The sequence below is a fragment of the Danio rerio genome, chromosome 12, assembly GCF_052040795.2.
Source record: "Danio rerio strain M-AB ecotype USA chromosome 12, GRCz13ab, whole genome shotgun sequence".
Taxonomy (NCBI): Eukaryota; Metazoa; Chordata; class Actinopteri; order Cypriniformes; family Danionidae; genus Danio; species Danio rerio.
In genome coordinates, this window is record NC_141032.1 from 51,030,001 (window position 1) to 51,057,073 (window position 27,073).

Consider the following 27,073-nt stretch of genomic DNA (forward strand, 5'->3'; position numbering starts at 1 on the left):
GGTTGATTGATGGAAGAACGGAGGAATGGACAGATGGAGGGATGAACAGATAGGCGGATAGATGGATGAATGGACAGATAAATGGATAGATGGATGAATGGATGGACCGATGGATGTACAGATGCATGGATGTATAGATGGATAGATTAATTGATTAAAGGACAGTGGGATGGACAGATGGACAAATAGATGTATGGATGAACGGACAGATGGATGGGTAGTCGGATGGATGGATGGACATATGGGCAGATAGATGGATGAATGGACGGATAGAAGTGTAGAGCGATGGATTGATGGATGAACACACGGTTGGTTGGTTGGTTGGTTGGATGGATGTACAGATGGATGGATGGATGGATGGACATGGATGTATGAATGAATGGAAAGACAAAGATGGATGAATAGATGGATGGATGGACAGACGGATTGAAGGATGAGCAGATGAATGGATGGATGGACAGATGAATAGATGGATGAATGCATGGATGGATGGATAAATGGATAGACAGATAGATGGATGAATGGACAGATAGATGGATGAATGGACAGATGAATAGATGGATGAAAGGATGAATGAATGAATAAATGGATGGAAAGATGGACAGATGAATGGATGGATGGACGGATATATAGATGATGAATGGACAGATGAATAGATGGATGGATGGCCTGATGGATGGAAGGACGGATGGATGAATGGATGAATGCATTGATGGATGGACAGATGGATGGAAGGATGGATGGATGAATGGATGGATAGATGGATAAATGGACGGAAAGATGGATGGATGGATGGATGGATGGACGGACGGATGGATGGACAGATAGATGGATGAATGGATGGATAGACAGATGGATAGAAGGATGAATGAATGAATGAACGAATAGATGGATGGAAAGATGGACAGATGAATGAATGGATGGACAGATGGAAGGATGGACGGATGAATGGACAAACAGATAGATGGATGAATGGACAGATGGTTGATGGATGAATTGACGGATGGACAGATAGATGGATGAATGGACAGATGAATAGATGGAAGAATTGATGGAAGGACAGATAATAGATGGGTGAATGGATGGATGAATGGACAGATGAATAGATAGATGGATGAATGGATGCATGGACAGATAAGATGTATGAATGGATGCTTGAATGGATGGACAGATGGATGGATAAATAGATGGATGGACGGATGAATGGACAGATGGAAGGATAAATGGATGAACGGAAGAATGGATGGATAGATGAATGTGATAGACATGTTAGACCTTTCTTTTATTCAGAAACAAAGGTCAAAGTTTAAAGCACAGTAGTGTGTGTGTGTGTGTGTGTGTGTGTGTGTGTGTGTGTAATGCTGGTGCTCTGACAGACTGAGTGTGGATTATCAATAGATTATCTTCAGTCTCTCAGCAGCCGTTCCTCAGTCTGAACTCTTCACACACACTACAGACAGCATGAGTTACAGCGTGGAGGAGAGAGGTCGAGAAAACACACCCCAATACAGAGTCTACTTCAGTAAGAGTGTGTCTGTGTGTTTGTATCTGTCAGTGTGTGTGTATAGTGTCTGTAATACAGTAAAGACTTGCTTTGACAGATCTGACGTGCTCACTGCATCTCCAATTAAGATTTATTAAGTGAGTTAAGTAAAATAATGAAGTAAAATGATCTAGTCTTTAGCTTGAAATGAGTTTATTTCTGCTACCCAATCGGCAGATAATTGAGCTTGTTTTAAGATTAAACCCACCTCATTTGACCCGTTATTTCTGTCAGATGTAAATCACTGCACTCTTCTAGGGCTGCGTTTCCCAAATAATGACGTAACTCACTGCTGAACTATCAAAGTGTGATCAACGTTTAGGAAAAGAGCGATGTAGTGACGAGTGTTTCCCAAAACCCGTAGTTTCTCTGTCGCTTATATATTGTTTAAAGCATATTAGTTATAACGTAAAACGTCCATAATGACGCTCTAAACAGGGCGAAGGAACAGCTTCTTTAGAGAAGAACCCCGTCATTTCTTTGTGCCAATCTTTGTTGTTTTACACGCTCATGCATTTGAAAAAAATTGTATGGGTAAAAATATTAGTTTTGGTAACTCACTTTCCATATTAACTGAAATATACAGTATGTAAATGGCACATATAGAGCCTGTGTTTCCTCTACAAATATTATTAACATTACATAATCTATTCCAAAACAAAAAATCACTTACAAAAAAGAACACGAATTTTAGTCTCATATATAAATCATATCAATAAATAATGAGGCTATTTTTTAAATAAATAAAACTTAATCTTTATTATTTATTAGGAAATGAAAAAAAATCATACTTTAATAATAATATTAATAATATTAATGATAATGATGATTATTATTATTATTATTATTATTATTATTATTATTATTAAGTAGGGATATTGTTTAGTTATTTTTTATTATTTGAAAAAAGTCTACTTTTACAATTTGACACATGCAAACTACTGCAGAAATATTCAACCCAGCAGGCTCATGTCATATACAGTACAGATACTTAATAAACAATCCACTATAAATTAAAAGCATTAACGTAAGCTGTGTTTTTTGTTTTCACAAGCTTTGGAGATGTAACAAATTCCTCTTTTAAATAATAGGTCACCTATAGCTTTCCCCACAAGGCTGTGTTCACAATGACATTAATGTTTTCAAAGTGCACTACAAAGGGAGCACAATTGTACACATGAAGATCGCTAAAACTGAACTGTAGAAATACTTTGCAAGTAAACTACACCTAAGATAGATGACCTTAATGCTTTTTTATAAAATAATTCCAAGTTTAAATGTTAGGGCATAGGGGGGGATAAGTGGGATTAGAACACTGCCATGTTTCTAGCTACAGCTCCAGAGGTGTAGTTTCAAGTGCTCAACTTTGCGAATGTTTGTCGGAACGATGGATTTGGGAAACACTAAACTCAACGAACTATGTTTGTAATGACTGAACTTGCGACCTTAGTTGGCTAACCATGGTTTTCAGAAACGCACCCCAGACTAGTTTTGTGCTGTGAGGAAATTTCTTCAAATCACAAGTACCAAAGAAGGTCTGCACTCAATAATATATTAAATAAATCACAGGAGAAAAGACAGAAAAGCATTTAAGCCGTGTCCCTTTGTCAGTGTGACTCATTATTTCTGAAAACATAACTCTGTATTATATTTGTCAAAAAAATGCTTCTTGTTTTTAGGTATTTTTAGACACAAAACAAGGCAAAACTCTAAGCAAGAAATGCCAACTTGCGGTGTGAATTACACTTTTTAATTGATGCAAAGTTTATAATCTGTCATCTTTCACGAAGCTTTAATCTAAAGTTTTCAGCAGATATTCATGCTCATCTGCACTCCCAATGCGAAGCCATGTGAACAATGTTTTAATTAAAAATCCATCTGTAAGTCCAATCTCACTTTCCACTCCGCTGGTTCTTCAAACAGCTTTAAGTTCGTGTGTGTTTGTGTAATGGACTGAACTGAAGTGATCCTGACCACGGCAGATATACTGTATCAAAGCCTTTTAATGCCTCAAATGCATGTACAGGGGGGAAGTAAGCACTGAACACATCGCCATGTTTTTTCCTGGGAATATTATTTCTAATAGAGCTGTTAAGATGGAATTGAAGTAGATTTTGGTAAAAACTCAAACAATACAAACATAAAAATAAAACAAAACACATCTGGAAAATGAGACCTGTGTGATAGAAGGAAATGACAGAAGGAGAAAGAGCTGAACTGCAGAAATGTAATGAATACTTTATATTAAAGGCTTGTTTGGTGATGGCAGCTAAAAGACGCCTTCATATGGTGAATGAAGCCTCATGCACTGCTTCAGTTTCGGGCTTAGACACTCTTTGCATTCACACTACAAGCATACCGCACCAAAGCCCGACCAACTAAACCACGCAGAAGCCCGATTCAGAGCACTCACACTCATCAAACGAATTGGGAAATCCGCCTGGGCACAGATCGGATAGCATAGTATGATTGCACCCTTTTTATGATTGCAAGGGCAGAGGGTTGCTGAAGAACCACTGAGAAATCTCAGCTGCTGTCTGGGCTTTCACTGCAGAACTACACCTTCCTTTCTTCATCTGTTCAATACTTTTTCCTTGTGTCGTTTCATTTTATTACCCAGAACTTCATTTGTAAACTAATCAGATTTGTTTCCTTTGCATATATAGATTTCTTTGGTTGTTACCAACATCCCGGGAATATTTCAAGTCAACAGCACCTTTAGAAACATGTTTTCTGAAGGAAATGGTGAAATGTTCAATACTTATTTTCCCATACTGTATACTGTATATATTAATTCATTCATTCATTCATTTTCCTTCAGCTTAGTCCCTTATATATCAGTGGTCACCACAACAGAATGAACCACCCACGCTGTATACATATATAAACACTATATATGCTTGCTTAAGCGACACAGATGCTACATGAGAAAAATAATCTCTGAATGCTGCTCTATTTATACACAGGTGTATATATAGCCATTTTCTGGCATCATAGTCACACACACACACACACACATAGTCACACACACATCACACACACATCACACACACACACATCACACACACATCACACACACACACACACACACACACACACTGTTCCGCATCTGCTGGTTTCAGAAACAGAAGGAAGAAACAGTTGTTGCTGCGTGACCAGCCATGACGTATGGTGGAGAAAATCTGCTTTCTGTTCAACCCAAACGTGTTTTTCAGCTGAACCCATAAGTGTCTGGCATAATGAATTCTGTCTTGAGTTCAATCATGACAATAAAGCCTGCTGTTCTGACTGTCAGACGCCAGAAATGATGAAGCTCTCCTTCACCTCTGGCTATTGTAGAAAACAGCAAGAGGTGCTGAAAAGCTCTTTTATCTCTCCTCACAGAAAATGCGGCGGGGAAATACATATCTCCTTTCCATGATATCCCCATCTACGCCAACGAGACAGAGGTACGGCACACGTCAATCATCATTTATTTATTATTTCCACTGTCAAACTTTCTCCTTCAGCTCTCAGCATTTAGACTGATTTCACTCCTCAATGATCACCTGAGATGCATCATTTATAAACATCTTTTCACTGAAATTCAAGCATTTTACATGCATGAAGCTTCTTATATCGAGCAGTACACGGTAAAAAGCGATTAGTTTGCTTTGAGAATTTGAGTAAACCCATTTCCTTAAAATTATTAAGTAAATTATTTTATGTAGTCGGTGATTAAATGACAAGAGCAACTGTTAAACATAACTGTGCGGTGTTTTAGATACATGTGCTTCCACACACTAGTAACTACATAGCAGTAGTTTGGCAACCATCTGGAACATTGTATAACGACTGCATAGCAACAGCCTGACAACCCCTGACAACCATCTGAAACATTGTAGCAACTGCATAGCAACGGCCTGGCAACCATCTGCAACGGCATAGCAACATATTTGCAACCATTTGCAACATTGTAGCGACTGCATACTGTCGTAACAGCCTGATAACATCTGAAACATTGTAGCAACTGCAAAGCAACAGCCTGGCAACCATCTGGAACATTGTATGGCAAGTGCATAGCAACAGCCCGGCAACCATCTGGAACATTGTAGCAACTGCATAGCAACAGCTTGGGAACCATACGAAAAATTGTATAGCAACTGCAAAGCAACAGCCTGACAACCATCTGGATTTGTAGCAACTGCATACTCTGGCAACTGCCTGGCAACCATCTGGAACACTATCAACTGTATAGCAACAGCCTGACAACCATCTGAAACATTGTATAGCAACTGCATAGCAACAGCCTAGAAACCATCTGGAACATTGTAGCAACTGCATATCAACAGCCTGACAATCACCTGAAACATTGTAGCAATTGCATAGCAACAGCCTGACAACCATCTGGACATTGTATAGCAACTACATACAGTAGTAACAGACTGGCAACCATCTGAAACAGTGCAGCAACTGCATACTGTAGCAACTGCCTGGCAACCATCTGAAACATTGCAGCAACTGCATACTGTAGCAACTGCCTGGCAACCATCTGAAACAGTGCAGCAACTGCATACTGTAGCAACTGCCTGGCAACTATCTGAAACATTGTAGCAACTGCATACTGTAGCAACTGCCTGGCAACTATCTGAAACATTGTGGCAACTGCATACTGTAGCAACTGCCTGGCAACTATCTGAAACATTGTAGCAACTGCATACTGTAGCAGCTGCCTGGCAACTATCTGAAACATTGTAGCAACTGCATACTGTAGCAACTGCCTGGCAACTATCTGAAACATTGTAGCAACTGCATAGCAACAGCCTGTAACACTGTAGCAACTAAATAACAGCTTGGTATCTAACAAAGTAATACAGCAACAACCTAACAACATCATAGCCTGTGTTTTTTCAGCATCTTCTACAGCTTTAATAGCCAGGGGTGTACACTTTAGACAGTATGTAAGATGTTTTTCTTCTTTTAAATGTCTTATTATTTTTATATATCCACGTCTGCCCTTCACTACAGAGATACCAACATGGTTCCTGAAAGACGAATGCAGATTATCCTGATCATTCCACTCCAGTGTTGAACTTTAGATTTTATGTATCAACATATTATTTGGCATCATTAGTTTGTGTGTGGTAACTTCTGAATTATTCATATTTAGTCACGTATATTGGAGGGTGAATCAGTCTCTAATTAAAAACTAACCCAAACATGAAGCTTTGATCTGGACCTGATGACCCAAACGAACCAACATCTTTACTGCACACTCAAATAAATGAGTCATAACCGGACAATATATCTCAAACTACTGATCATCAACTATAATATACGATTTATCTTTCTCCGCTGCAGTGAATCTCTCTCTCTCTGTGTGAGTGTGTGTGTGTGTGTGTATTACATATAATTAGATTCATTCTCAGATGATTATGGTTCTGGAGCTCATAATGCCATTAATATGTCAGGTGAATTATGGGAATAGATTTCTCCGCTTGAGACCGCAGTGGATTTGTTCAGTATAAATAAACGCAGAGTGACTCATTATGCAGGAACATGAACTCAGAGAAATAACAGCAGAGGAAATGGAGCTGGAATATACGTCACTCGCTAATTCATATATGAGGGAAACACTTCCTGCACATCAGGTGAAAACAGATCAAATAAAAGGCCATGTGTCAATACATATTTAAAGTCCTATTATATGAACAGTGATGGAACTTGCCTAAAATGTAGTGTGAGTAGAGTAAAAGTACCTGTTGTGAATATTACTCAAAGTATGAGTAAACAGTAGAGCTTTCAAAGTACTCAAGAGTAGTGAGTAGTGAGTATTACACTGTGAAAAGCTGATGCATTTAAATCTAATTTGTGGATGTGTGTAAACGTAACATTCTGTAGTGCATTTAGTTATTGCCCAGCAGACACACAACATCATCAGACGTAAATATTAGGTTAGATTTAGGTTGTGATGTCAGGTGACCAAAATACAAAGTCTAGCCAGCGTCTAAGAATAATGTTATTTTGATGCCCATGACATCAAATAATGTTGATATTTGGTTGATTTTAGGTTGCGTTGGAAAGCAACCAAAGTTAAACAGAGTCAACATCTTAAACCAACGTCATATTGACGTCAAATACTGACATTTATTGGTCAGATATGGCAACCAAAAATCTGATAGACGTCATAGTGGTAATGTCATCACAACATTAAGCTGTAACATCATTAGACGCTGATTTTAGGTTGGACATTGACGTCGGCCTGACTTTGAGTTCTGACGTCAATTTTAATTTTTTTTTTTTTTTTTGAGACTTGATCGAACAGTTCGTGTGGCGCCACGTTTGATTTGAGTTGAATTATGAAACACTTTGTAGAGATTTTTTGTCTGAAATAGCATGAACTGCCTGATCCATCCATGCCTGATAATTATAGAGATAACCTGATGATCAATAATTCTTGGCTAGAAATTGCAACAGCAGTAAGAAAGGAGGAAAGTTTTTGTAATAGTTAGGAAAAACCTGAGGAATGAGTTTGTTAAAGCCAAAAGAGGCCATGGCAAAAGAGGAGACCCGGCTACACCATTACAGAATATGTTTTTCAGTCATAGATTTAACACTGATGTAGATTTGCAATTTTAAATATAAAACAATTAAATAGTTTCAAAACTAAAATGAAGTCACAAATTATTTCTTTAATAACTGGAAAGGAATACTTAAACCTATCAGTTTACAATATACTGTACTGATGTCTGTTTCTCTGGGCTTTATTGGTGATAATGGTCAGGAATGTTGGATCATTATTGCCTTTTTAGCATAAGTAAAGGACAGAAACTAGCCAGACAGTACTGTGTGAATTGTAGAGCGTGCCAAATCTAAAAAAAAACATCTGTATTTTTTAGTTAGTAGGGATGTACCAATATACAGTCAGACCGCAATAGTAATTTTCTTCAGTATTACCGTAGGCGCATGACTCAATAAAACTATATTTCTGAGAAAAGTTTGCTCAGGCGAATGAAGCGAACGGGAGGTAGCGGGAACTACAATTCCCATCAGCCCAGGCGTGGCCATCATCCTTTGCGGTCTGTTGTCACTACAGATCCAGTAATGCGGAAATGCAACATTCAAATGTTGAATGTTATGAGTTTTCAACAATACTAAATTGAAACTATATTTTTAATATGGTTTAACAGTTTTTTGTTATTAAAATTGAAAAATTGAAGTTCCTGTTTCGAAATTTACAGATAGATGGCTGATTTGTATGTCATTGATATGTTCAGTAAACACTTTTGGCACTTTTTTCGAGTCTTTTCATTAGTTTTGTTTTCCTGTAAATTACTCAATAAATACCGTACCGTACCGTGACATTCACACCGAGGTATTACCGTACCGTGAATTTTTGATACCGTTACATCCCTATTAGTTAGTGTACTTCTTTTTTCTTTTATTCTTTCACAAAATATAAAAGTATATATTTGCCCATGTTCTATTGTCAATATTATTTTAATAAACTTTAAAAAGTAAAAATGTCCGAGATATGAACTAAAGCAAGTGATGCATCAAAGTTTAATTTAAAAAACATCTTGAATGGTTTTTAAAAATCCCTTTAATCATTAAAATAATTTATAAAAACAATAAAAAATAATTAGTTTAAAGATATTGAATATATAGTAATGATATGACGTAGTTCTGGAAATGTTCTACTTTTCTGTTTATTCGTCTGATTTTACAGTCAGTTTGTTTTGACCACCTCCTGTTGTTTTAAAGAATATCACAACGACGAACAGAGGTATAAAAGTCTCGTCCGTTTCGCGAGGTGCTCGTGCAGTCAGCGGAGGTTAGCGATGCGGCGCCAGGCGAAAGTATGAATCCAGCTTTAAGCTGCGGTCACATTAGAGTTTGAGCATGTGGGATTAAACAAGACGATTAGACATTAAAAGAAAGCAAGAGATTGCTCCATATTTTACATTTCTGTCCAGAGAGGTCATGTTTGATCCTCAATTGGTCTCACGCAGTCAAGTGATTGCAACGCAGATGCAGATTGATGCAGATTGCAACGCAGCAAACTGCAAAATTTGTCGCACGGGATTTCGTTTCTGGTCTGACGCATTCGCGTGCATATGAATGCAAGTCTATAGGGAGAAAAGTCCAGTGTGACCGCAGCTTTATTCCTGCTGGGTGTTTAAGGCCATTTCAGTCATCATACAGTAAACATCCATCATCTTCTCATCAGTGACATCATCTAAACAGTCTCTGGGTTTAATGCGCGTGATGATTTTAGACATCTTCTTGAACACTTTTAATGCTTCTAGTTTGCAGCAATTATAAATCCTCCATGTGTTGAGGTAGATCACTATGATGCTATTTACAGTAGTGTCTGCAGGTTGAATGACAGTGGTGGAGTAAACGTACTGATACTGCTCTAAAAATGAACTCAAGGGAAAGTAAAAACACATATATTTTCAAAACTACTTAGTAAATTACAAGTCCTGAGAAAAACTACTCAATTACAGTAATTTGAGTATTTATAATTTGTTACTTTACACCACTGGTTATAAATATATATACATCTGACGTCAGAATTATTAACCCTCTTTTATGTTTTCCCCAATTTCTGTTCAACTGAACGAACTTTTTTTAAAGACATTTCTAAACAAAATAATTTCAGCAACTAAGTTCTAATGACTAATGAATGATTTAATTTGTCTTTGCCATGATATTTATTATTAATTTATTTATTTTTTTATTCCAGCCAACCTATTTTGAGTATCTTTTTTTTGCATAAAATCCTGAAAACAGCTTTTTGTACTAACATTTTTTTGCTTCTATTAAGTAATATTAATGAATGACAGTATTCATTACTTGCAGCATTATTGAACATTTTATTATGATTATTGTCCTCATTACAGTTCTTATTATTTATATGCACTTGTTACATTTAAATTTGCATTAATTTATGCATTTTTAATCAAATTTTGACAATTAATTTAATTTACTTTTTATTATTTATTCTATTAAAATAATTATCATCATTATTACTTTAATATTTTTAAGGCTTTTTAATTTAATGTGCCCGAATTTCCACAAAACCAAAACCCTCTAAAGATTACGGTTTTGGTTCTACATTTTTCTTTGGATCATTGGTTTAGTGTGGTTTAGTTACAGGACATTGTTTTGGTATATTTATTTCTTTGTGTTGGCAACACTCCTGTTTTTTGTTAATATTTATATGATGCCAACAATGAGTACACTGAGACAATGAGTATAGTCTGCCTTTAATGCCTTTAATTAATGTTAATTAAATTGCATGTATGTGCACGCTCTGAAGTCATGAGTTCACACTTTGCTTTAATCAATGATTGCAAAACAACTTGATCAAACTCACCGAACCCCTTTCCTCCTCCAGAACATCTTTAATGCAGTTGTCGAAGTTCCTAGATGGACAAATGCAAAAATGGAGGTAAGAAACACACACTGCTGTAGATTTGAAATAAATATTTTGTGTTTCAGAGTTTTTATGGGTTCATTTGCGCTGGTGAATTGCATTATGGGATGTTAATCTCTGCTTTGTCCACTTTTGATGTTGAAAATTCAACTCTAAAGTTTAACAAAGTGACTTTTATTAACATTTTAGTCATTTGAAATATTAAAGTATAAGAAATAATATCTAGAGGAATGAGTCTGTAAAAGAACAGAAAATGTGCTGCAGTTTTTTTACAAGGCTTTTGTAGGGTAATACACAACACAAACACAGACAACATAGCCCTCAAACTATTACACATGTGCAGAAAAGTCACTTTTTACAACTTTTCAAGGTTAAAAAAAAGATCAAGATCCCATAATGCAATACAAAAGCAGAAATAAACGAGGAAAAATAAAAACATGAGTCACAAAATACTGAAAACTGCTAATTTATGGATATTTTTTTAACAATGCAGTAAAGGACGCATGTTTAAAACCACACTCACACACACACACACAGAAACCTACACTAATTGCATGCTATGGATGTCATTCACAGAAAAAGCAGCCGGGGACTCTTTTGTTGGAGTTCACACTCCTCATATCTGATTATATACACTAAATATAGTCTTTCCAGGAATTATAATGAAAGTGAAATGAAGGACATCGTCTCTCAGGAGCTCTGGCCTGATTAAACTCCAAGTTCTGCTTCTGAAAGAGCCGTTTGCACACATCACCCACTCCACATCAGCAGCTTTACACTCATTTGCGTGCACTTTACATTCATTACATACAGTAGCACTTGAAGGATTCATTTAGCAAGTGGTTTTGATGCACTCTATAGAGAAAACAGTCATTAACCAATTAAGCACATTTAAGAGAGCTTCTGTACCTCGTAATCCTGACAAACGAACAAGCAACCGTGTGTTCTGAACAAGATTATTAGCACAGGCTTATTGGAAATTTTTTTTCAGCACATTTCTAATGATAATAGTGTTAATAACTCATCACTAATAACCAATTTATTTTCTCTCTGTCATGATGACAGTAAATAATATTAGACTAGATATTCTTCAAGACACTAGTGTTCAGCTTAAAAAAGGCTTCACTAGGGTAATTAGGGTAAAGTTAGGGTAATTAGGCAAGTCATTGTATAACAGTGGTTTGTTCCGGAAACAATCCAACACTAATATTGCTGAAGTGGACGAATAATATTGACCTTGAAATTGCTTTAAAACTATTAAAAACTGCTTTTATTCTGGCCCAAATAAAACAAATCAGACTTTCTCCAGAAGAACAAATATTAGAGGAAACACTGTGAACAATTCTTTACTCCATTAAATATCCCTAAACAGAATAAATATTTCACAGGAGGGCGAATAATTAAAAAAAAATACAAAATCAAAAATATGTTGGCAGCTTCAGAATAAGGTTCAGACGTTTTGATTAAATGTTTTTTTTAAACACCTTATCATGTCGCCCTTAAATTAAAGCTGCACAATATATGGAAGGTAAATTGTGCCGATTTTAAATAAATTAAATAAACACTGCAAATTAAAATGAAAACCAGATATGAATATGACACGCAATAACTTTCCTCATGTGTTGTGAGCTGCAGGCTTTACACTTTCATGTGTCAAGAGTATTCATCATGCATTTCAATGCATATCAATGCATTTAGTTCTACATTTAGAGAAGATTTTCTTTATTATAGTAGCCTAGGCCGAATCAAGTTGTTCTTAATCGGCGTAAGGAATAACTATAAATTAATTTTGCATCAAAAAAAGCATTTTGATATCATTAAAGGTATCAATCACTGGCATATTAGTGATCAAAACACGAGCATGACTGCATAAATTATTATCCTTTTTTTAAAAAGTAGAATATTGTGCATGTACTTGTTTGTATGTAAAAAGTTTATAACAATACACTTTTTCTTTGAACCACCAGGTGGCAGGCTTTTTACTTTTATTTCGAAGTGCAGATTGCATAAAATTTATATATATATATATATATATATATATATATATATATATATATATATATATATATATATATATATATATATATATATATATATATATATATTTAATATTTTCCCAAGTGTATAACTACTGTAAGAACTGTATTCTATTCACCTTATTCTCCGCCGACGAGTGGGCGCAGCCATTTGAATCTTTTTGGCTCGAAACTTCTGGTCTCATTCACTTCCATTCATTTTTTGACGTTAAAAACTGCTCATTACGCTGCTTGATGTTGCAGTTTGATATTTTCTTATTATATTACTCTACTTGGTCTGTTTAGTCATGCAAACATTTGTTTGTAGAGCAAGTAGTTTGACCGTTTTCTGTCGTTTATCATTCCTAGTCATTTCTCCCATAGGCAACTGAATAGGAAGTTCTAAGACAATCGCGAAAACAGGCGCACTTCCACATTTTAGAATAAGGTCTATTATCTATTATCTTTGCTTGAACTAAACCGATCTAATCCTGTTTATATGAAATGAGCTGCTCCCTAGCAGGTTTGAGCTACCAGAACTGTTACTATGACAACAAATCTCAAATGAGTTGAAGAACTGAATGATCCTGGACCGTATCAAATCGTCAATGTCCAAATCCAGCTACTGTAATTGAGTAATCCACGTCCAAGAATGAACCCTAGGAACTAGAGTTGTATTTAATTACTGTATTTATACTGAATTTATACAAAGTGTAAAAAAAAATCCAAATTCTAGTGCAAATATCTACATTTGAAAGCAAAATCAAGATTATATTGCTAACCCCACTGGCAGATAAATCAGCTTGTTTTAAAGAAAAACTCTTAATTTTGCTTTAGTTCTGTTAAAAACAAAACATTTTTGCATGATCTAAGAGTTATTTGATATTTGGACTATAGAAACAAGACAAAGCAAAGTAAGAAAAGCACACTTTGCATTGTGGTTACTTAAATTCAGTATCTGAATACTGTTAGACTCCCCAGAAAAGTCGTAATACTCGATTCCTATCGCAAAATTTAGTGCAGTAAAATAAAATATCGCCATGTCAGATTTTTCCGATATCGTGGAGCTCTAATTGAATGCTTCCAAACTCTTATGAACTTCTTTAAAATCCTGACAGATCACTCTGTTTCCTGCAGATCGCGACTAAAGATGCCCTGAATCCACTGAAGCAGGACGTGAAGAAGGGAAACCTGCGCTACGTCAGTAATGTGTTTCCTCATAAAGGCTACATCTGGAACTACGGAGCGATCCCTCAGGTTCAGTCTCTTCAGTTTACTTGTATAGCACTGTTTATAATGACTATTGTTCCAAAGCAGCTTCACAAAATGTGCACAGTATAGTCAAAATCAGAAACGTTGAGGTGTTGTGTGTAGGGAGGTCAGTAAATAAACAGTTATCCTGCATTATACAGAATGATTTGGTTTAATAGGGGATGTTGATCTCTGCTTTGTTCACTTTTAATGCAATGTAATGTATTAAGTGTGTTAATATAGTGCATTTATTGTGTATGGCTATACACCCAAAGCGCTTCACAATCATGAGGGAGTCTCTCCGCACCACCACCAGTGTGCAGCTCCACTTAGATAGCAGCCACAGGATAACAGCGCCAGTGCATCCACATCACACCAGCTATTGGTGGAGTGAACAATCAGTGATAGAGCCAATTCTGTGGAAGGGGATGATTGGGAGGCCATGATGGTAAGGGCCAACTGAGGGACTTTGGCCAGGACACTGGGGTTTCACCCCTGCTCTTTACCAGAAGTGCCATGGGATTATTAATGAGCACAGAGAGTTAGGTCCTCGGTTTAACGTCTCATCCGAAAGACGGCGCCCACTGACAGTGTAGTGTCCCCTTCACGATACTGGGGCATTAGGATTTACTCAGACCACAGGTTGAGTGCCCCCTGCTGACCTCTCTAACACCACTCCAAACAGCAACCTAGTGTTCCCTAGTGGTCTCCCATCCAGACACTGACCAGGCTCAGCCCTGCTTAGCTTCAGTGAGTAACCGCTCTTGGCCATTATGGTGATGTGGCTAATGTTGAAAATTAATTTCTACAGTTTAACAGAGAGACTTTTATTGACATTTTAGTCATCTGAAAAAAAATAATATAATGTATAAGAAATAATATCTAGAGAAATGAGTCTGTGGCGGCGCAGTGGCGCAGTAGGTAGTGCTGTCGCCTTACAGTAAGAAGGTCGCTGGTTCGAGCCTCGGCTCAGTTGGTGTTTCTGTGTGGAGTTTGCATGTTCTCCCTGCGTTCGCGTGGGTTTCCTCCGGGTGCTCCGGTTTCCCCCACAGTCCAAACACTAAATTGTCCGTAGTGTATGAGTGTGTGTGTGTGTAAATGTGTGTGTGTGGATGTTTCCCAGGTATGGGTTGTGGCTGGAAGGGCATCCGCTGCGTGAAACCGTGCAGGATTAGTTGGCGGTTCATTCTGCTGTGGCGACCCCGGATTAATAAAGGGACAAAGCTGACAAGAAAATGAATGAATGAATGAAATGAGTCTGTAAAATAAGAGAACATGTGCTGCAGTCTATTGCAAAGCTTCTGTAGCATAATACACAACACAAACACACACACAATACAGCACTGCACACTATTACACATGCAGAAAAGTCACTTTTTACAATGTTTTAACGTCAAAAGTTGTTGTAAGGAAGATCAAGATCCCATAATGCAACTCAAAAGCAGAAATAAATGGGGAAAAATAAAAACATGAATCATTAAATACAGAATTATCTACAGCGTAGTGTCTTTTGCAAAAAGATGATGTCCATATGTGTAATACATCTTTGATGAAGCGCATTTGTGCATTGCTTTCACACTGAGCTTGATTCTGGACACCAGCCAGTGGCTTCTGTAGCTGCTCACATCCACCTAGTTGTATGTGCACTTTGAAATATTGCATTAAAAATGCCTGAAAGCAGCTGCAGATACAGAGTTCAGCTCAGAAAATAAAATAACTCGCAGACACTTTAAAATGAAAATCAGAACTGAGAGTCCAATAACATCAGTCACTCGGTAGCCTAATAATAATGATGAAGAGCTTGAATATGTATTTAGAGGCCTTTATTATTTCATTGAGAGTGCAGTGGCTGATATTGAAATGTTGCTGTCATGTTGAATCATGTTTGGTGCTTATTGCTTTGCATGTTGTTAAGACAGCGTTAGATTTTTATTTTTTTATTTACAGAGGATTAACGCATGAATTCCTTGTTCACCCAAGGAAAAGCAACGTGCGCAAATAAACAATCTACATTTTTGATTTCACACAGATTTTAACTATGAAACGCTCATCATTCAATTAAAGTTTATTAGTATAGAACTTTCCATAACAATTATTGTCTCAACCCCTGTTTATTAAAGGTGCACATTACTGCATTACAATCCAAATCAGACAAGAGAATGTTATTAACCAACTTCATTAGTTACTAATAACTTTAACTTAGAGCTGCACAATCAACTGAAAAAAGATCACGATCTCGATTCGACCCCCTAGACCAGGGGTGTCAAACTCAATTCCTGGAGGGCCGCAGCCCTGCACAGTTTAGTTCCAACCCTGCTCCAACACACTTACCTGTAGGTTTCAAACAAGCCTGAAGGACTCAATTAGTTTGATCAGGTGTGTTTAATTAGGGTTGGAACTAAACTGTGCAGAGCTGCGGCCCTCCAGGAACTGAGTTTGACACCTGTGCCCTAGACTATCTTAATCCAGCATTTCTACGATTCTGTCAGTCATATTATCAAGTTCAGGGGAGAAGCAAAGGCGGCTGCACGAGTCGTCTCATTGTTTCACACACGTTGCTCAGCAACATGGACACCTCCAAATGATGTTGAAAGAGTCACATGCTGTATTTATAAGGTATAATTCACCTAAAAATGTCATTTTTGTCTTCATATAATGCTGTATTCGCGGCTGGGAAATCACACGTGACGTGAGCTGCTAAATGTGCAGCTGAGCGCTCCACTTAATGATAAACGCGCACGCGTCTACATTAAAGAACAGAACCTGCATATGCTGTGAGTAACAGGTAATACAGTTGTAAATAATGTTCAGTTTGTGGCACAGAGTGATCGTTTGAGAGCCGCGTGTGAAGTATGAACAGCACTTAGCAGTCAAAATGAAACCGTAAGCGTGCACTTCATTTAAATAATCATATCACATTTTAGAGTTATGACCACGACAAGCATTAGATATGTGTTTTCTTTCATAGCGAACACACACATGTGCATGAAAATAAATGTTTAGTGTCAGTATAACTACTCTAGCCTATATAATGTTGATTTTACCAGTCAATTAAATGGTCTGATAATGTTGTCAATGACAGATTGCAAGCGTAGGCCAATAACTCAAACATAATTCAACATCAGAATTATTATAAGCAGAATAGAATTATTTATAGAAACCAGTAGACCTGCACATAATATGAATACTGTTGTTTTACCATATGTTTGACAAAAAAACAATAATAATTGCCAACTCATATTAAAGCTTTATTTTACATCTACAGAATCGTGAGAAAATCTTTATTTTAAGCAAAAAAAATAATAAAAAAATAATCGCGTTTCTCATTTTAACCAGAATCATGCAGCTCTACTTTAACTATCAAAAGCTATTAGTCACTAATTAAAGTTATTATATTTAAGCATAGTTAACCTGCAGTAATAGTTCATTAATTGTCCTTCGGCTTAGTCTCTTATTTATCAGAGCTGACCACAGTGGAAGGAACCATTAACTATTCCAGCATACGTTTTACGCAGCCCTTCTAGCTGCAATCCAGTACTGGAAAACACCCATACACACTCATTCTCACACACACTCACTACGGCCAATTTAGTTGATCAGTTGCCCTATAGCGCATGTGTTTGGACTGTGGGGGAAACCGGAGCACCCAGCAGAAACCCACACCAACATGAGCAGAACATGCAAACTCCACACAGTAACACCAACTGACCCAGTCGGGATTCGAACCAGTGACCTTCTTGCTGTGAGGCCACAGTGCTAACCACTGAGACACCATCTGTTACATAGTATATAGGTGAGGTCAGATGCTTAATGAAGTATATTAAGTGTGTGTGTGTCGTCTTCAATAGTTGGAATTATCTCATTATCACAATATATTGTAATATTAGGCAGCACGCTTGGCACAGCAAGAAGATCGCTGGTTCGAGTCCCGGCTGGGTCAGTTGATGTTTCTGTGTGGAGTTTGCATGTTCTCCCTGTTTTCCCCCACAGTCCAAACACATGCGCTATAGGGGAACTGATCAACTAAATTGAACGTAGTGTACAAGTGTGTATGGGTGTTTTCCAGTACTGGGTTGCAGCTGGAAGGGCATCCCCTGTGTAAAACAGATGCTGGATAGGTTGGCAGGTCATTCCACTGTGGCAACCCCTGATTAAGCTGAAGGAGAATGAATGAATATTGGATATGTGCACGTGTTTATTTCAGACATGGGAGGATCCGGGCCACCGGGATGGAGATACAGGCTGCTGTGGAGACAACGACCCCATCGATATCTGTGACATCGGCAGTGAAGTAAAACTACAGCGCACACACACACACACACACAGGAAATAAGTATTGAACATGTGATGTTTTCTCATGGGAATAATATTTCTAAAGAAGCTTTGTGTGTGTGTGTGTGTGTGTGTGTGTGTGTGTGTGTGTGTGTGTGTGTGTGTGTGTGTGTGTGTGTCTCTCTCTCTCTCTCTCTGTATGTGTGTGTGTGTCCAGGTGTGCAGTCGTGGTCAGGTCATCCAGGTGAAGGTGTTGGGGACTCTGGCTCTAATAGATGAAGGAGAAACAGACTGGAAGGTTCTTGTCATAAACACAGAAGACCCCGAGGCTGGACAATACAACGGTCAGAGCTCTGTGTGTGTGTGTGTGTGGCACAGCAGAGGTCAGAGCTATCGCTACATGAGTGTGTGTGTGTGTGTGTGTGTGTGTGTGTGTGTGTGTGTGTGACACTACAGAGGTCAGAGCTCTTGCTACATGAGTGAGAGTGAGTGTGTGTGTGTGTGGCACCGCAAAGGTCAGAGCTATGTGTGTGTGCGTGTCTGTGTTTAAGACACTTCATTGGTCAGATCTACGCGTGTATATGACACTAGAGTTGTCAGAGCTCTCTCCCGATGAGAGTGTGTGTGTGTGTGTGTGTGTGTTTATAACTACAGAGGTCAGAGCTGTGTCTGCATTTATATTTAATCTGCCTCTACACATGCAAACGTTTGTGTGTGGCTCTACATGATTGTGTGTGTGTGTGTGTGTGTGTGTGTGATTCTCAGACATCGAGGACATTCGTCGGCTGAAGCCCGGATATCTGGAGGCCACGCTGGACTGGTTCCGCAGGTATAAAGTTCCAGACGGGAAACCAGAAAACCAGTTCGGCTTCAGCGGAGAATTCCAGAGCAGGGTGAAGACCACACACACGCACACACACGCGCACACACACACACACACACACATATTCAGTGATAAACATGCATGCAGACACCCACACACACATACAGACAGTTGCACAAATGAACACACAGATATACACATGCATGCGCGCACACACACACACACACACACACACGCACGCATGAACACATACAAGCACAGATACACAAATTAACACACACACACGCACAGATACACAAATTAACACACACACACACAAATGCACAGATACACAAATGAACACACACACACAAACACACAAAACATTCATACAAACACACACACACACACACACACACACACACACACAAATAAACAAGCGTGCATACATGCATGCACACTGACACACAAATGAACGCACACTAAATATTCATACAAACATTTATACAACATGCACACACACACACACACACACACAGACACACAAACGCACGCATACATGCATGCACACTGACAAATATATGTGCACACAAACACACAGGCACCTATACACAGAAACACAAATACGCATAAAGAAACGCGCACACACACACACACACAAAGACATACACAAGCGCATTCATACATGTTAAACAAACAAAGATACACACACACACACACACACACACACACACAACAGTTTCACTGTGGTAACAGAGACACTCAAACAGACAGACATACACAGAAACATTAACACACACACAAGGACACAGACAAACATGCACACACATTCATACATATTACACACACAGACACACAAACACACCCACATCAACATACACAGACAAACACACACACGCATATGCTGAGGATATGACTCATACCTATACATTACACACATGCGCACACACACACACTCATCTCCTCAGGGCTGATAATGAAGAGCTGCTCTCCGTGTGGAAGCTGAAGTCAAGCATGTGATTTTATAAAGGCGACTGCAGATCCTCTGATCACACACACTCACACATCTGACATTATCGAGACGGAGAAACTGAATATTCAGCAGCCGCTCACCTTTCACACACCCAGGAACAACCTGAAGAACCAGCTTCATTCTGTTCATCCAGTCCAGCAGTAGCATCACATTTAATTAGGGGACGTCTACAGAAGCGCTCTTATTTTCAGATTTTTAAATGTTGGATATATTGCTCACAGTTTTCATAATTAATTTGATTAAACATGTAATTACATATAGTCTTTGACTATATTTAACTTTAACTATATATTCAGTCATCGGAATATTTTTCCACCTAAATACCCATCAGAATATTTTTCCATCCATCCAAATATTCATCCAATCAAATATTCATTCATCCAATTAGCAATCCATCCATGGATCCAAATATACATCCATCCATCCATCCAAATATCTATCAACTATCCATTCATCCGTCCATCTGTCCATCGGAATAATTTTCCATTCATTCATTCATTTTCTTGTCGGCTTAGTCCCTTTATTAATCAGGGGTCGCCACAGTGAAATGAACAGTCAACTTATCCAGTATATGTTTTTACGCAGCGGATGCCCTTCCAGCCGCAACCCATCTCTGGGAAACATCCACACACACACTCTCTACGGACAATTTAGCCTACCCAAGTCACCTGTACCGCATGTGTTTGGATGGTGGGGGAAACCGGAGCACCCGGAGGAAACTCACGCGAACACATGCAAACATGCAAACTGCACAAAGAAACACCAACTGAGCCGAGGCTTGAACCAGCGACCTTCTTGCTGTGAGGCAACAGTGCTACCTACTGCGCCACTGCTTCGCCTCCATCTACATTTACATTTACATTTAGTCATTTAGCAGACGCTTTTATCCAAAGTGACTTACAAATGAGGACAAGGAAGCAATTTACACAACTAAGAGCAACAATGAATAAGTGCTGTAGGCAAGTTTCAGGTCTGTAAAGTCTAAGAAGGAAAGTATTAGTAAATTTTTTTTTTTTTTTTTTTTTTGGGTACAGATATCCAGAGAGGCAATTGCAGATTAGGAAGGGAAGTGGAGACTAAATAGTTGAGTGTTTAGTGGTTTCTTGAAGACAGCGAGTGACTCTGCTGTTCTGATGCAGTTAGGGAGTTCATTCCACCAACTGGGCAGATTGAGCGCGAGAGTTCGGGAAAGTGATTTCTCCCCTCTTTGGGATGGAACCACGAGGCGACGTTCATTCACAGAACGCAAGTTTCTGGAGGGCACATACATCTGCAGAAGTGAGAGCAGATAAGAAGGAGCAAAGCCAGAAGTGGCTTTGTAAGCAAACATCAGAGCTTTGAATTTGATGCGAGCAGCAACTGGCAGCCAGTGCAAACGGATGAGCAGCGGAGTGACATGTGCTCTTTTAGCTTCATTAAAGACCACTCATGCTGCTGCATTCTGGAGCAGCTGAAGAGGTTTGATAGAGTTAGCTGGAAGCCCGGCTAGTAGAGAGTTGCAATAGTCCAGTCTGGAGAGAATCTACATAATCAAATAAAATTAAGATTGTGTGTGTGTGTGTGTGTGTGTGTGTGTGTGTGTGTGTGTGTGTGTGTGTGTGTGTGTGTGTGTGTGTGTGCACAGTATGTTTTAAAATGCCTTTCTGATTTCTGCTCTGCAGGATTTCGCCATTAAAACAGTAAAGGACACTCACAGCTTCTGGAAAGCTCTAATCTGCAAGAAAACAGACGCTGGAGAGCTCAGCTGGTGAGAAAAACACCAGAATAATCCAGCTGTAACTCCACATATAATAATAATAATACACATGCAGCTCTGAATGAGAGTCTGTGTTTGACACTTTTCCTCATTCACATGCTGAACACACACACACACACACACACACACGCAAATGTCGTGAAAGAGCTTCAGAAATAAATGCAAACACTACATCGAGTGTTGAGCAATAATAAGAGCTGGATCAGAGAAATAAACCCGTCCTCTTCAATAAAGCTGCTGTCTGAGAGATTCTGCTGGAATACACAAACTCCAGCAATAAACACTTTCATTATTATTAAAGCTTCAGCAGCGGCACAGAGAGCTCTGCAGATGGAATAACTGAAGCTACATAAAACACAAACATTCATAAACACAGCTGTACTCTGGTGTTTCTACATCTCGTTCTCCAGTAGAAGTATGTAATCATGTTTTTGTTAGTAACTTGTTTTTCAATTTCTCTTTATTATTTATTTCCTGAACACATTTTTCTTCTAGTTTTAAACAAAGTTTACTTTATTTTGTTCCAATTTAAAAAGAGTCTTATTTTTCTGCAGGATTTCACTGATAAATTTGAGTATATACACTCACCGGCCACTTTATTAGGTACACTAATACCGAGTTTTTTTTTTTTTTTTTTTAGATAAAACTAATTAAAAGTTAGATTTTTATTTTAGGCCTATGAAGATTTATAAGGATTTTAAGCTGTACTGAGTCTAAATTAAATTTTTAATTTATTCTGGTTACTTTTTAAATAAATTCAGAAATATTTAGATAAAATTTAAAGAATGCAATTAGTAAATTACTGTAATGAACATTAAATATTGAAGATAACTAAAAAACAGAGTATAATATACCAATTAATTATCATTTATTTTTATTAACTTAGTGGCATTCACTAAAAATCATAAAATGAATCATAATCTATTTTTTGTTTTGTTTTTTAAGTTGAAATAAATCCCCAACTCTACCTGCTGAGCATGTGAGGTCTGAAACCTTGAGTTTTCCTCTAACACTCGACTGTATTGTCACACACACACACACACACACACACACACACACACACACACACACACACACACACACACACACACAATTTAATTTATTTAAGTATTTATATTCATAATTATTTATTTAATATTTACGCATTTAATATTTAATGTATTCATTTTATTTAATATTTATTCATTTATTTAATATTTTACTAATTCATTTAATATTTGTGTAATATTTATTTAATCATTTATGAATTTATTTATATTTATTTATAGTTATTCAATTAATATTTATGTAATATTTAATTTAATAATTAAATGTTTTAATTTATAGTTATTTATAATCATTTATTTAATATTTATGTATTTAATATTTAATTTATGTATTCATTCATTTATTTTATATTCATTTATTACATTTAACATTTTTTATTAATTAACTAATTTATAGATTTATCCACTTATTTAATATTTATGTAATTTTTTATTGAATTATTTACTTATTTATTTATTTAATATTCATGTATTCAATATTTAATGTAATATTTAATGTATTCATTTCTTTATTTTATATTTATTTATTCATTAATTTAATATTTAATTAGTTTATTTATTATTTACTCATTTATTTAATATTTTTTGTAATATTTAAATTTAATTTACTCATATTTATTTATTTAAATTTTAATTAAATAGAATCTTTTAAAATGCATTTATATATTCATTTATTTTATATTTATTTATTAATTTACTTATGTAATATTTCATTGAATTATTTACTTATATTTATGTTTTTATTTATTTAATATTTATGCACTTCATTTAAAATTTTATCTATGCATTTATTTTATATTATATTTATTGATTTATTCTTTATTATTTATGTAATATTTCAATATTTCAAAATTTCATTGATATACACACACACACATGATCAGAATGCAGACTTCAGTTATTCATGCTCAGATCTTGCGTGTTTGTTTACATCTACTGTATGCGTGTGTGTATGTATGTGTGTGTGTGTGTGTGTGTGCGCAAGTGTGCATGTATATGTGTTTGTTTGTTTGTTTGAGTCAGTAAGTGTACGTGTGTGTTTGTATAGGAGTGTGCATGTGTGTGTTAGTGTGTGCATCTGCATGAATGAGTGTATAAATGAGTGTGAGAAACTGAATGTGTGTGTGTGTGTGTGTGTGTGTGTGTGTGTGTGTGTGTGTGTGTGTGTGTGTGTGTGTGTGTGTGTGTGAGTGATTGAATGAGTGGGTATGTGTGAATGAGTATGTTTAACTGCATACAAAGTGAGTCAGTCTGTGTACGCGCATGTACGAGCGTGAATGTATGCGTGTATGAGTGCATGAGTGTCTGTGTGCATGAGGTTGAGTGTATGTGCGTATGAGTGCAAGTGTGCATGCATGTGAATGTATGTGCGTGGTTGAGTGCATGTAAGAAGGAATATGCGTCGATGACTAAGTGTGTGTGTACATGAGAATCAGCTCTGGCTGATCTGCAGGTACACTAAGGAAAATCACAATCTGACCATCTGTGTGTGTGTGTGTGTGTGTGTGTTGCAGTATGAACACCAGCATGTGTGACAGTCCCTATTACTGCTCCACTAGCCAGGCTGAAGCCATCGTCCATTCAGTGAGTGTTTCTATCACACATTTGCTCTCACACACACACACACACACACACACACACACACACACACACACACACACACACACACACACACACACACACACACACACACACACACACACACACACACACACACACACACACACACACACACACACACACACACACACACACACACACACACACACACACACACACACACACACACACACACTCATTACTTCAAGTTTGTTGGCTGTGGGCTTCAAAACTGAATGGATTTAATGGACTATTTTAGAATGTATCTGATATTTGCTCTAGAAAACAAGAGAGAGAGAGCAGAAATATCTGTCCGTCTGTTGAACCGAGGAGGGAAGCTCCATTAATGACGCAGATGTGTGTGTTTTGATGCTGTTTTTCTTGTTAAACCTCATTTTTTCCCCTCAGACTGACCCTTATGGTGACCCCGAGCCCATCCCCAGCTCAGGTCAGATATTTCAGCATCTTTTTAAAAGTGTTTTAGTGCGTGATTTAGACATCATACAGTAAATTCATCATTTAAAAAAATGTATGCATCAATAAAATCATCAAAAATAACAATAGAAAGGGCTGTTTATCATAGTCATGTACATTTATTTATGCAAAATTATTTTGGTATGATTAAGATTTACTGATAATAATAATTTCTATTTCCATTAAAATTTTAAGTAGGTTTGTTTGTTGTCTTAGTTCTAGTATATGAATATACAGTTTTATTTTTAATTGTGATCCTGTTCAAGGTTTTAATAATAGTATTGATTGAATAAATAGCTTCATTGTCTTTAAGCTTTTGTCCTTTTTATTTAGTTAAATTAATAAAAAAAATTCATTACATTTTATGTGATATTTTGGGTTAATCAAATTAAATGAAATGTTTTTTTCATATATATTTAATTGAATTTGATAGGGCAAAGGTCAAAATAATACAGAAATCTTTTGTATTTAATTTTAGTAGATTTTATTAATAATTAAAACTGTTTATGAATATAATGTTTAAGCAAACAGTTTTGGTTTTTGTTAACTTTAATAACCCTGTTCTCAAACACCCAAATAACACATTTATTTATTTATACTTATTCATTTATTCAATGTTAAATTTAATACGTTATCTATTCATTCATTCATCCATTAGCCATTCATTATGTAATATTTAATTGAATTGGTTTATTTAAGTTTTTTTGTTCATAAATATTTATTTAATATTTATGCAATTAATATTTAATGTATTCATTTTATTAAATATTTATTAATTTAATATTTTAGTTATTTAATGTTTATGTAATATTTATTGAATCATATAAATAATATAATTATTTATATTTATTTAGTTATTTAATTAATATTTATGTAAAATTAAACGAATTATTAACTGTTTTTATTTATAGTTATTTATAATTATTTATTTAATATTTATGCATTTAATATTTATGTATTCTTTTATTTATTTATTTTGTAATTATTTATTAAATATTGTTTTGTAAATACATTTTTAGATTTATCCACTTATTTAATATTTATGTAAAAAAAATTGGAATTATTTACTTCCATTTATTTATAATTATTTCATGTAAAATTTCAAAATATTCAGGTATTCAAAATTTTATGTATTTATTCATTTTATATTTATTTCGTCATTGATTTAATTTGTTTGTTTATTGTTTACTCATTTATTTAATATTTATGTAATATTTAAATGTAATTTCCTCACATTTATTTATTTAAAATTTAATTAAACAAAAAAAGAATAAAAATTATTTATATATTCATTTATTTTATATTTATTCATTCATTTACTTTATGTACTGTTTATGTAATATGTCATTCAATTATTTATTTATATTTATGTTTTTATTTATTTAATATTTATGCATTTAATTTAATATTTTATCTATATTTATTTATATTATATTTATTGATTTATTCTTTAATATTTATGTAATGTTTAATTGTTTTATTTTATTTACTTTTATTTACTTAGTCGATTTTTATTTATTTAATGCTTTATTTATTGATTACATTTATTCATTCATTTAATATTTTTTTATCTCTCTCTCTCTCTCTCTCACTCTCTCCAGCTGATAAATGGTTCTACTACGAACAACCATAGGAGATTATCATCACCATCACTGACAGGAAAAATAAATGGCCGGATACCAGTTTCATAACATCATAGATTAATCACAGGATCACGACTGTCATAGCTCTGATGTATTAGTTTCTGATAAATGCTACAATCATAAAGATGTCATTTCTCTTACTGCAGTTTGACGGTCTGTGCACATGATGAACCTCTGGGGCCTTTCTTTAACCAGAATAAAATGACTCTAAATGCTCA

The 27,073-nt window shown here is 36.1% G+C and overlaps 1 protein-coding gene across 4 annotated transcripts; it reads left to right on the top strand.

Annotated features, from left to right (window-relative positions):
• The first annotated feature begins 1,390 nt into the window (after positions 1-1,390).
• Positions 1,391-27,073, top strand: ppa1a (inorganic pyrophosphatase 1a). 4 transcript variants are annotated; one of them, XM_087274771.1, is made up of 11 exons: positions 1,403-1,528; positions 4,928-4,992; positions 10,926-10,979; positions 14,117-14,236; positions 18,435-18,521; positions 18,720-18,846; positions 19,268-19,395; positions 21,999-22,084; positions 24,654-24,723; positions 25,147-25,186; positions 26,814-27,073. In XM_087274771.1, the coding sequence occupies exons 1-11, from the start codon at positions 1,462-1,464 to the stop codon at positions 26,843-26,845; spliced, it is 876 nt and encodes a 291-aa protein (XP_087130897.1). In that variant the 5' UTR covers positions 1,403-1,461; the 3' UTR covers positions 26,846-27,073.

Bases quoted from the DNA above. Each gene is read 5' to 3' on its own strand.
- ppa1a (XM_087274771.1), top strand. From the start codon at position 1,462: ATGAGTTACAGCGTGGAGGAGAGAGGTCGAGAAAACACACCCCAATAC. The intron at 4,993-10,925 runs GTACGGCACACG...TTCCTCCTCCAG, and splicing joins TCTACGCCAACGAGACAGAG to AACATCTTTAATGCAGTTGT. The intron at 10,980-14,116 runs GTAAGAAACACA...TGTTTCCTGCAG, and splicing joins GGACAAATGCAAAAATGGAG to ATCGCGACTAAAGATGCCCT.